The following is a 13,534-nucleotide window of genomic DNA, read 5'->3' as shown; positions in this document are numbered from 1 at the left end:
TTTGGAAAAAGATCATAAATGAACTTTTCCAAGTGATTTGGGCTTTTAAGAAATATGTACTTAAGAATAAGCATTCAACTACAAAAAGGAAAGATGAGTTTAGAGTTTTAATAGGTATCTCTCACACTATTATTATACTAAGGAGAGGCCAAAAAGTAAACTTATGTTTCTTAAAGGTAAAGTTTACACCTATCTTCAACTACGCTATACAAAGTATAACAGAAAATAGTAAGTGTTTCAAGCGTTCAGAGGAAAAAAAACTCAAAGGGTTCTCATACTTAAATAAAAGTAGCACGGCATATGCAGAAAAAATTGGACCCTGGCTTGAAAGTTGAAAAATGCTATCATAGGACTGCTACTTTTTAGATATCTATAAGTATTTATTACTATGTACTTTGTTCACTTATCAGGATGATTATGACATAGGAAATAATACATACATGAAACACAATGTATGAAAACACTGGATTATAAATAGCTATCAAAATATAAGACAAATATTTTATGTATGTAAAAGGGAAAGCTTAAAAAGGTTTGAAGGTTGGCTATACTCTGGAGAAATGGAAGGTGAGTTGATGTCCACACATAGACAAAATCATGGAGGCAGAAGTGAACTTGGTATTCAAGAGAAATTGAAACTATAGGTCTGGGTGCTGTGGGGGGATTACGTTGGCAAACAGTGGTAAGAAGGGTGAAAAGGCAGGCTTAGACCAGATTATGGAGGGCCATCTAGTATCTACCTGGTAGAACATAGGGACTAGTCTTCCTCTAAGGAAGCTGGAGCTGAGAGATCCTCCATTTTTCTATTCCTTAGCAGGCAGGGTTTGGGCACATGACGAGGGCTCAATTACTTGTACATTCTCACCCACAACTTTGAATTTCAATGTAATGAAGCTAAGTTTCCACGGCAGTTTAGAAATGATTTGTGGTTGCTGTGGAAACATCAAGTCCCAGAAACCCAAAACCCGTTACCGTCAAGTCTATTCCAACTCATGGCAACCATACAGGACAGAGTAGAACTGCCCCATAGAGTTTCCAAGGAGCAGTTGGTAGATTCGAACTGCCAACCTTTTGGTTAGCAGCTGAAGCACTTAACTACTATGCCACCAGGGTTTCCTCAAGTCCCAGAGGCACCTAGAATCGGGGTCCTAATTAGATTTTTCTGAGGCATTACTCTGCTACAGTTCCTGTCTGTTTCCAGAATCTTGTTCTACCATCTTTCTGTTAGTTCTGTGGGCTACCCTATAACTTCCTGGTGTATTCTTTTTCTGCTCATACTGACCAGAGTTGGTTTGTTGTTTGGAACCAAAATTCTTAACAGAATTATACACAATTTGTAAAACAGACAATATATTGAAAATTTACACCTACCTGGCACTTTCATACTGTTTCACAGTCATTAAGGTATCTTCAATAGTTTTATTCACCAAAGTGTTCACACTGGCGATGAAAAAATTAATGGCTCCAAGAAGAGTCTCTCCATTTTTAGCTAGTAGCTTCTGGGTATCTGCATTGTAGCCAAACTCTTCCTAAAACAAAGAACTTGCCTTAACTTATCCAGTAACAAATTAGCAAACGTGATTGAAAAAATCTTCAACTTATCACTAGTGGGAAAATATCTGATTTAGAAATACAGCTACAGAAGTTTTACTTTTCCTTTCAGTCTTTAAATAAATAAGAATTTATATCATAACAAGCTAGGTAATTACTTTTAAAAATCTAGAAAACCAAGATTTTTATGAGCTGAGACACACAGATAAGATGTTAATAATTTAAAAAGATAAGCTACTTTGTACTAGAAAAAATATTTTCATTTCTTTATTTCTATTATACTATAAACACAGCTGTTAGGAAGAAAAATATAGCAGATTATTAATCAGAGAAACAACTATAACTTTCATAACCATATTAGGTAATAAGTGGCTAAAACTTTCAAAGATAAAATAGATTGCATTTTCTGTGTTTTAACGGAATCCTCTCAGAGCATAAATATTAACAACGCAGACTACTTTGTAAACTTACTGACCAGTAGTTGACTCCCAAGCTAAATTTTATATAGGCACACAGCTGAGGAAGGATCACTCAACACCAGCTTCAATTCATTCTTTTTGAATAAACGGAGTCTTGGCTCAGCCAATATTACATACAGCTCCTTCAAATATGACAAGAACTAACCCTAAATTTCCACCAGGGAAAGCTTTGTAGTCCAAGTTTGATTAATTACCAGATAAATCATGAACACATGTGGCCAATTAAAAACCTGATCATATTTTATTGTCAGATGTATCATTCAATTTGAGAAACCTAGAGTTTGGTATAAAGAACTTTTCAATTTCAGCTGAAAAAAATATAATATTAATTACCTAGAATCTTGACGAAAATTTAATGTTACTGCTGTAGCTATGGAAGCCCTGGTGGCGTAGTGGTTAAGTGCTATAGCTGCTAACCAAAAGGTCGGCAGTTCATATCCACCAGGCGCTCACTGGAAACTCTATGGGGCAGTTCTACTCTGACCTATAGGGTCGCTATGAGTTGGAATCGACTCGATGGCAATGGTTTTTTGGGGCTGTAGCTATAATTAAATTTCTAGATGATAAAGTAATTGGCAACTCAATAAACAGCAGAAAACTAAAACTATCTTCACTATGCTGAAAACATTTTCCATTTAAGAAAGGTTCATGTAACACTTTACTCTGGACTCGACCTTCAAAATTTTATACCTTGACTTCCAAATACAGGATTACACAAAAAGAGCATCAATCAATCAATTAGTCTATCAATCAACTAAACTAAGAGGCAGAACAGCTGAAGATCTGGGGCACCAAATTCCTACATGCTGAATTACCTTACTGAGAATAGTACAGGAGGAAACATTTTTACAACTTTCAGAGAAGTCAACAGAACATATTACAACTGTGCTTATTCCATTTGGTATTCATGGACAGTTCACAGGCAAAATAAAGACTCAATAAACAAAAAGACTAAAAATACAAAAGTTGGGTTTGATATAAATACCATAGTTCATAAGATGGAAGGAAACTTTTTCTGCTTACTATATAACAAAACACATATCATTACACCACATCCCTGTAACACTGTGTTCATTTCTAAAAGTTCTCAATATCCACAATTCCACATTATTAACTTTGAAAATGCCAAAATTTAACCACAGGAGATTTATGCAACTTACAAGGCTGCTCTTTTTTAAAAAAAAAAAAAATGAAACAAAAACCAACTAGAGTATAGTAAGACGAAATAGCAGCAAGCTGAAGTTATATAGCAGAATATGGAATCCTATATCTACAAAGGAGAAAAATAGGCTTAAACTCAAAGCAGACAAGAAGAGTAAACCGACACTGTTCTGTTTCCTAAGTATAAATCTCATCTATAATCCTGGGGAGGAAATGTGTATGGCACTTAAGATTTTAGTGTAGCAGAATAGAACTGCCCCCACAGGGTTTCCAAGCAGTGGCTGGTGGATTCGAACTGCTGACCTTTTGGTTAGCAGCCAAGCTCTTAACCACTGTACCACCAGGGTACCGTAAAAAAAAATGGTAAGGTAAAAAAGATAGAGTAGTAGAAGAATATAAAAAATTCAGACTAGTTACCAAGAAATGAATATACATGCATTAAATATATATATATATATAATTCGTGTACAAGTGATACATGAATTAGGTGTTATATACAATAACTAATATACATAATTGATGCTGAAAATAAAATATGACTCCCAAAACTTTTTTTTTAGTTAAGATAAGTTAATTATTTTAGAATGCACAGGTGGTCAGGGGTATTCTACACATTATTATCAATTGCTTTAGCAATTACAAATAAACTAAGCATAAAATAATCAAAGTGTATGCATAACAAAGGGTATACATATCAAGTCATTCAAAAAAGAACAAGGGGATACTGCAAGGTTTAAAATCTGAAAAGGTGAGCAGCAGGGTTGTATCTTTTCACCGCACTTATTCAATCTGTATGCTGAGCAAATAATTTGAGACGCTGGACTACATGAAGAACGGGGCATCAGGATTGCAGAAAGACTCATTAACAACCTGTGATATGCAAATGACACAACTGCTTGCTGAAAGTGAACAGGACTTGAAGCACTTACTCATGAAGATCAAAGACCACAGCCTTCAGAATGGATTACACCTCAACATAAAGAAAATGAAAATCCTCAAAACTGGGCCAATAATCAACATCACGATAAATGGAGAAAATATTGAGGTTCTCAAGGATTTCATTTTACTTGGATCCATAATCAATGCCCGTAGAAGCAGCAGTCCAGAACACCAACTACATATTGCATTGGGCAAATCTGCTGCAAAAGACCTCTTTAAAATACTAAAAAGCAAAGATGTCATTTTGAGGACTAAGGTGCACCTGACCCAAGCCATTGTATTTTCAATCGCATTAAATGCATGCGAAGGCTAGATAATGAATACGGAAAACCAAAGAAGAAGTGATGCCTTTGAATTATGGTGTTGGTGAAGAGTACCAATATACCACGGACTGCCAGAAGAATGAACAAATCTGTCTTGGAAGAACTGGAGCCAGAACGCTCCTCAGAAGCGAGGTTGCTGACAATTTCATCTCACATAGTCTAAACATGTTATCAGAAGGGACCTGGAGAAGGACATCACGTTTGGTAAAGTAGAGGGTCAGCAAAAAAGGGGAAGACCCTCAACGAGATAGACAGAGTAGCTGCAACAATGGGCTCAAACATCACAATGATGGTGAGGAAGACACAGGACTGGGCAGTGTTTTGCTGTACATTGGGTCACTATGATTTGGAACTGATTTGATGACACCTAACAACAACAACAACAACAAATATATATATATATAAGTAAAGCACTACTGAAGAAGAATAAAGTAGGAGGACTTGCATTACCTGACCTCAAAGCTACTATACAGCTACGGTAGTCAAAACAGCCTGGTACTGGTGCAATGACAGATACATTGACCAATGGAATAGAATTGAGAACTGAGATGTAAATCCACCCACCTATGGTCAACTGATCTTTGACAATGGCTCAAAGCCCATCACATGGGGAGAAGACAGTCTTTTTAACAAACGGTGCTGGCAAAATTGGATGTCCATCTGCAAAAAGAAAAAATGAAATAGGACCCATACCTCACACCATATACAAAAACTAATCCAAAATGGATCAAAGACTGAAATGTAAAGCCAAAAACTATGAAGCTCATGGAAGAAAAAACAGGACCAATGCTACAGGCCCTGATACACAGGCGGCATTAACAGGAAACAAACCACAACCAACAACACATAAACTCCAGAAGATAAGCTAGATAACTGGGCTCTTCTAAAAATTAAGGCTTTTCTAAAAATTAAGCACTTATGCTCATCAAAAGACTTCAACAAAACAGTAAAAAGAGAACCTACACACTGGGAAAAAGTTTTTGGCTATTACAAATCAAACAAAGCTCTAATTTCTTAAAATTCACAAGAAAATCCAACACCTCTACAACAAAAAGAGAAATAATCCAATTAAAAAATGGGCAAAGGAAACAGACACTCCACCAAAGAAGACATTTGAGTGGCCAACAGACATATGAGGAAATGCTCACCATCACTAGCCATTAGAGAAATGCAAATCAAAACCACAATGAGATACCATCTCACCTAGCATTACTGACACAAATAAAAAAAAAAACAGAAAATAACAAATGTTGAAGAGGCTGTGGGGAGATCAGAATGCAAAATGATAATAGCCATTTTAGAAAATGATATGGCGCTTCCTTAGAAAGCTAGAAATAGAAATATTATATAATCCAGCAACCCCACTCCTAGGAATATATCCTAGAGAAATAAGACTCATCACACGAATAGACATATGCACACCCATGTTCACTGCAGCTTTGTTCACAATAGCAAAACAATGAAAACAACCTAGATGCCCATCAATAGATGAATGGATAAACAAACTGTGGTATATACACACAATGGAGTATTATGCAATGGCAGAACAATGATGAATCTGTGAAGCATCTCATAACATGGATGAATCTGGATGGCATTATCCTGAATAAAATAAGACAATCATAAAAGGAAAAATATTGGATGAGACCACTACTGTACTGAAAAGGCTTACACACAAAAAGAAACAATATCTGAAGGTTATGAGGGAGGGGAGAGGTAGGGATGGAAAAATACTAAACAGAAAATAGATAAGTGGTAATTTTAGTAAAGGGTACACAATTCTGGGGAAGCCAGCACAACTTGTACAAGGTAAGGTCATGGAAGCTCCACAGACACATCCAAACTCCTTGAGGGACCGAATTGCTGTGGGGACCATGGTCTCAGGGAACATATAGCTCAACTGGGTGACATAATTTATAAAGAAAATGTTCTACATTCTACTTTAGTGACTAGCACCTGGAGTCTTAAAAGTCTGTGAGCAGACATCTAGGATACTGCACTGGTCTCACCCCTTCAGGAGCAAGGAAGAATGAAGAAAACTAAAGATGCAAGGGAAAGGTTAGTTCAACGGACTAATGGACCACATCTACCACAGCCTCCACCAGACTGAGTCCATTACAACTAGATGGTGCCTGGCTACCGCCACTGACTGCTCTGACAGGGATCACAATAGAGGGTCCTGGACAGAGCAGGAACAAAATGTACAACAAAATTCTAACTCAAAAAGAAGGACCAGGCTTGCTGGCCTAACAGAGACTGGAGAAAGCCTGAGAGTATGCGCCCCGGATACCCTTTCAACTCAGTAATGAAGTCACTCCTGAGGTTCACCCTTCAGGAAAGGTAGGACAGGCCCATAAAACAAAATGAGAATAAAGGGGCACACCAGCTCAGGGGCAAGGACTAGAAGGCAGGAGGGGATAGGAAAGCTGGTAATAGGGAACCCAAGGTTGAGAAGGGAGAGTGTTGATACGTCGTGGGGTTGTTAACCAATGTCATAAAACAATATGTGTACTAAATGTGTAATGAAAAACTAGTTTGTTCTGTAAAATTTCATCAAAAGTACAATTAAAAAAAAAAAGAAATTACCTAACAAATAATGAATGAGTTATTTTAAACAATAATAATACAGAGCAGTAAAAAAGTAGAAGCACAAGTACTAGCTGATAATTGAAAACAATATGGTTTGAGTGGATTTTTCTGATCTTGATGTAGATATCACTACCTAGATCGAGAAAACAGAATATGATTAAGGCAATATGGTATAACAGAGCTAGGAGTGAGAAGGCATGTGATAAAATGGCAAAAGTCTAGTTTTAGAATTCATAGGTTTGAGTACGAATCTTGATTTTGCCACTGACTAGATTTGTGACTTTCATAAATTACTCAAATTCTTTGTACCTCAATTTCCTTACTAACAAAATGGAGCTAATTCCCTCATAGACTTGATAGGACATGTAACTGGATGTTGTTGTTGTTCGGGGCCATCAAGTCGGTTCCGACTCATAGCGACCCTATGCACAACAGAACGAAACACTGCCCGGTCCTGCACCAGCCTTAACAATCATTGTCATGCTTGAGCTCATTGTTGCAGCCACTGTGTCAGTCCACCTCGTTAAGGGTCTTCCTCTTTTCCGCTGACCCTGTACTCTGCCAAGCATGATGTCCTTCTCCAGGGACTGATCTCTCCTGACAACATGTCCAAAGTATGTAAGACGCAGTCTCGCCATCCTTGCCTCTAAGGAGCATTCTGGCCGCACTTCTTCCAAGATAGATTTGTTCGATTTTTGGCAGTCCATGGTATATTCAATATTCTTTGCCAACACTACAATTCAAAGGCGTCAACTCTTCTTCGGTCTTCCTTACACACTGTCCAGCTTTCACATGCATATGATGTGATTGAAAATACCATGGCTTGGGTCAGGCACACCTTAGTCTTCAGGGTGACATCTTTGCTCTTCAACACTTTGAAGAGGTCCTTTGCAGCAGATTTGCCTAATACAATGCGTCTTTTGATTTCTTGACTGCTGCTTCCATGGCTGTTGATTGTGGATCCAAGTAAAATGAAATCCTTGACAACTTCAATCTTTTCTCCGTTTATCGTGATGTTGCTCACTGGTCCAGTTGTGAGGATTTTTGTTTTCTTTATGTTGAGGTGTAATCCATACTGAAGGCTGTGGTCTTTGATCTTCATTAGTAAGTACTTCAAGTCCTCTTCACTTTCAGCAAGCAAGGTTGTGTCATCTGCATAATGCAGGTTGTTAATGGATCTTCCTCCAGTCCTGATGCCCCGTTCTTCTTCATATAGTCCAGCTTCTCGGATTATTTTTGTTCAGCATACAGATTAAAAAGGTGTGGCGAAAGAATACAACCATGATGCACATCTTTCCTGACTTTAAACCAATCAGTATCCCCTTGTTCTGTCTGAACAACTGCCTCTTGATCTATGTAAAGGTTCCTCATGAGCACAATTAAGTGTTCTGGAATTCCCATTCTTCCCAGTGTTATCCATAGTTTGTTATGATCCACACAGTTGAATGCCTTTGCATAGTCAATAAAACACAGGTAAACATCCTTCTGGTATTCTCTGCTTTCAGCCAGGATCCATCCGACATCAGCAATGATATCCCTGGTTCCATGTCCTCTTCTGAAACCAGCCTGAATTTCTGGCAGTTCCCTGTTGATATACTGCTGCAGCTGCTTTTGAATGATCTTCAGCAAAATTTTGCTTGTCTGTGATATTAATGATATTGTTCTATAATCTCCACATTTGGTTGGCTCACCTTTCTTGGGAATAGGCATAAATATGGATCTCTTCCAGTCAGTTGGCCAGGAAGCTGTTTTCCATATTTCTTGGCATAGACGAGTGAGCACCTCCAGCGCTGCATCTGTTTGTTGAAACATCTCAACTGATATTCCATCAATTCCTGGAGCCTTGTTTTTCACCAATGCCTTCAGAGCAGCTTGGACTTCTTCCTTCAGTACCATCGGTTCCTGATCATATGTCACCCCTTGAAATGGTTGAATATAGACCAATTCTTTTCGGTATAATGACTGTGTATTCCTTCTATCTTCTTTTGATGCTTCCTGCGTCGTTTAATATTTTCCCCATGGAATCCTTCACTATTGCAACTGGAGGCTTGAATTTTTTCTTCCGTTCTTTCAGCTTGAGAAATACTGAGCATGTTCTTCCTTTTTGGTTTTCCATCTCCAGCTCTTTGCACATATCATTATAATACTTTGTCTTCTCGAGAGGCCCTTTGAAATCTTCTGTTCAGCTCTTCTACTTCATCAGTTCTTCCTTTTGCTTTAGCTGCTGGATGCTCAAGAGCAAGTTTCGGAGTCTCCTCTGACATCCATCTTGGTCTTTTCTTTCTTTCCTGTCTTTTCAGTGACCTCTTGTTTTCTTCATAGATGATGTCCTTGTTGTCATTCCACAACTCGTCTGGTCTTTGGTCACTAGTGTTCAATGCATTGAATCTGTTCTTCAGATGGTCTTTAAATTCAGGTGGGATATATTCAAGGTCATATTTTGGCTCTCGTGGACTTGCTCTGATTTTCTTCAGGTTCAGCTTGAACTTGCATATGAGCAATTGATGGTCTGTTCCACAGTCGGCCCCTGGCCTTGTTCTGACTGATGATATTGAGCTTTTCCATTGTCTCTTTCTACAGATGTAGTCAATTTGATTTCTGTGTGTTCCATCTGGCGAGGTCCACGTGATTAGTCGCTGTTTATGTTGGTGAAAGAAGGTATTTGCAGTGAAGAAGTCATTGGTCTTGCAAAATTCTATCATTTGATCTCTGGCATTGTTTCTATCACCAAGGCCATATTTTCCAACTACTGATCCTTCTTTGTTTCCAACTTTCACATTCCAATCACCAGTAATTATCAATGTATCTTGATTGCATATTTGATCAATTTCAGACTGCAGCAGCTGATAAAAATCTTCTATTTCTTCATCTTTGGCCCTAGTGGTTGGTGCATAAATTTGAATAATAGTCTTATTAACTGGTCTTCCTTGTAGGCGTGTGGATATTATCCTATTACTGACAGTGCTGTACTTCAGGATAGATCTTGAAACGTTCTTTTTGATGATAAATGCAACACCATTCCTCTTTAAGTTGTCATTCCCAGCATAGTAGGCTATATGATTATCTGATTCAAAATGGCCAATACCAGTCCATTTCAGCTCACTAATGCCTAGGATATCGATGTTTATGCATTCCATTTCATTTTTGACAATTTCCAGTGTCCCTAGATTCATACTTCGTACATTCCAGGTTCTGATTATTCATGGATTTTTGCAGCTGTTTCTTCTCATTTGGAGTCGTGCCACATCAGCAAACGAAGGTCCCAAAAGCTTTACTCCATCCACGTCATTAAGGTTGACTGTACTTTGAGGGGGCAGCTCTTCCCCAGTCATCTTTTGAGTGCCTTCCAACCTGGGGGGCTCATCTTTCAGCAGTATATCAGACAATGTTCTGCTGCTATTCATAAGGTTTTCACTGGCTAATGCTTTTCAGAAGTAGACTGCCAGGCCCTTCTTCCTAGTCTGTCTTAGTCTGGAAGCTTAGCTGAAACCTGTCCTCCATGGGTGACCCTGCTGGTATCTGAATACCGGTGGCATAGCTTCCAGCATCACAGCAACACACAAGCCCCCACAGTACGACAAACTGACAGACACGTGGGTAACTGGATAATGTATATAAATTGTCTAACAGGTAACAGGCACTCATTAAAAGACAGTTTCCCCTTTTAGGAGATTTGCTTTTTTTACTGCTGGATGTTAGTTGTTCCTCTACAAAGTTAAGGAATTAGACTAATTTTCAAATCCTTCCTCAATTTCCAAATGCCACAAGCCCAACAACAGCTATCACAACCATCATCATGTATTCAGTGCCACTATGTGCCAGGCACTGTGCTATTTCCCATGGATCTCAGTTAATACGGCATAAGGTGGAAGGCAGTGAACCCTAGATCCTTAACCACTTCTACAAACTTTACCTCAAAAATGGTCAGTCATGGAAATTTCAGAGAAGTAAATTCACTGGACAGTGGGGAGGGGAGGCAAGAGAGAGACTCTAAACAGTCAAAATAAGGAAAAGGTCAAGTTAGTATGCAGCCTCAAATTGCATGGAGGTTAATTAAGGACACAGGAGCAAGATACCTTGAATTAGAGTTACAGTTCGACCACTACTAGTTAAAGGGCCTTGTGCACGCTCCTTAATACTCAGTAGACCAGGAAAATGAGTAACTACCATTTACCATCTGGCTCCAATGGACCCTCTCTATATTTTGTGTTTTTAAGTAACTTTATAAACAATTTACAGAAGAAATGCAGGAAAAGTGAAGAATAACTGCATCAGAAATTTTAAGAAGAATTTAAATATAACAAGGCCAAATTTTTATTCCATATTTTCCTGGTTTTGAAGTTATATATACCCCCAATAGACAATGTCCTTTGAACACAACTAACTGTTCACCAACTGTCACACAAGAACCTAGAAAATGGCAAAGCACTTGAATAGATATTTCTCAAAAAAATATGCAAATGGCCAATAAGGACATGAAAAGTTGCTTAACATCATCAGTCATCAGGGAAATACAAATTAAAACCACAAGGAGATACCACTTCACACTAGGATGACTATAATAAAAGGAAAACAACAAGTGTTGGTGAAGATGTGGAGAAACTGGAACCCTCATATATTGCTGGTAGGAATGCAAAATAGGTCGCTTTGGAAAACAATCTAACGGTTTCTCAAAACGTTATACATAGAATTACTATTGACTCAGCAATTCTACTTCTACAAATATACTTAAAAAAAATGATACATATGTCCATACGAAAACCTGTACAGGAATGACCACAGCAGCATTATTTATAATATCCAGAAAGTGGAAACAAAATTCCATCAACTGATGAACAAATAAACAAAATGTGGTATATCCATATGATGGAATATTATTTGGTTAAAAAAGGGAATGAAATACTAATACATGTTGTAACATGGACCTTAAAAACAGTATCTTAAGTGAAAGAAGCCAGACAGAAAAGACCACATATTACATGATTCCATTTGTATGAAATATCCAGAATAGGCAAATCAATAGAGACATAAAGTAGATTAGTGGTTGCTTTTTGGGGTGATGAAAATGTTCCGGAATTAGATAGTGGTGATCAGTGCACAACTCTGTAAATATACTAAGAAGTAAAAAAGCAAATCTCCTGAAGGGGATAGAAAATTATCTTTTAATGAATGCCTATTTTCTTCAGTGTACACTTTACAAGGATGAGCTTTATGGTATGTGAATTATCTATCTCAATAAAACTATTATTAAAAATAAAGAACCTGGAATACATTCTTCTAAATACTGATTCTTCATTTCAAATACATCTCTAACTTATCAATATTTCTGGATCTTGTTACACTCACATCATCAAAACACAATATTTCTCAAAACTGTGACAGCCCATAATTTTGTTGAAAGGAAGATGGCCATATTCTTTGTTCCACAATTGTCATTCTTAGATACATAAACACCAATTAGAATGTTCGATTCAATGAAATCTGTTTCTACGTTATCTATTTTCTGCAAATCACCTTTGTATACATACCTGCCTTCAGCATTTGTCCACTAACAAACCGTATCAAATAGTTTGGGGCACAAACATCATAAAAATGATGAGGGAATATATCACATGTCCTTTTAGCAAAATAGTATGATTCAGGTTCTTACAAAAAAAAATACTGCATGATGGAGTTATTCCTGTTGAATGACTTAATGGATTTTAAAAAACCAGGTTTCCTTTTTGTTTTTAAACATACATTGTAAACTTATTGATTCTTGTATTTAAGGAAATTCATCTGGGATATCCATCATCTGAAGATTCATAGTCTGAGATTGCACATATATTACTGATTTTCCCATCATTATTAGAGTCTACAGTGCTGTCTCTTTGAAGTCATCTTCTGATTTATCTAGTGATGTGTAATGTCTTACTCTGTTACTGTATTCTCTTTTCCATTACAGGCAGAAACTGAAAAATTCTAAATTCTCAACTGTGTTGCAAGAACGTTACAGAAAAAAGACTACAAAGATGGTTTCTTCGGGGTTCATAATTGCATGATAAACAGCTTTATTCTATTACAAAAAAAACAAGTAAATGCTCTCATTGAAAGATATCTAAGAAAGACTAAAACTCATGAAACATCAGTCCTTATAAAAAAAAAATTTTTTTTTTTTTTTATAGAGGGTTAGAAATACTCAAACAAGAAACTAATAAAAATTAACACTGAGTCCCATGGACTTGAATACCGAGGGTTAATCTCCCAATCTATAAAAGAAGGTGGGTTGAGTACTCTTTTTACTGCTCTCTCATCAAGTTCCCTTTCCCCGAAACTGACATCTTTGCTAGGGTTGTAAGGGCCATGAACAATCCTGCCTGCATAGGATTCTGGGAGGCAGCCAGAGTATCTTAATGAGCAAGTGATCTGGGCCAAGAAAAAGCATACCAAACACCTGACTTCACGGTAATGTCAATTGAAATCCATTAACTAGCACAAAAGCAACTCCATTCA

The 13,534-nt window shown here is 37.4% G+C and overlaps 1 protein-coding gene across 8 annotated transcripts in view; it reads right to left on the bottom strand.

The window, feature by feature from the left end:
* The window catches only part of ARFIP1 (ADP ribosylation factor interacting protein 1), a 204,122-nt gene that overhangs the window by 56,138 nt on the left and 134,450 nt on the right, over window positions 1–13,534 (bottom strand). For all 8 annotated transcript variants that reach the window (XM_064267583.1, XM_023557115.2, XM_023557119.2 and 5 more), the window contains one exon: window positions 1,372–1,529. In XM_064267583.1, the coding sequence (XP_064123653.1) occupies window positions 1,372–1,529 (158 nt within the window). The remainder of the gene's footprint in view (window positions 1–1,371; window positions 1,530–13,534) is intronic.

Source organism: Loxodonta africana, chromosome 13 (assembly GCF_030014295.1).
Source record: "Loxodonta africana isolate mLoxAfr1 chromosome 13, mLoxAfr1.hap2, whole genome shotgun sequence".
In the NCBI taxonomy this organism is placed as follows: domain Eukaryota; kingdom Metazoa; phylum Chordata; class Mammalia; order Proboscidea; family Elephantidae; genus Loxodonta; species Loxodonta africana.
This window is presented reverse-complemented; position numbering and strand designations above follow the sequence as displayed.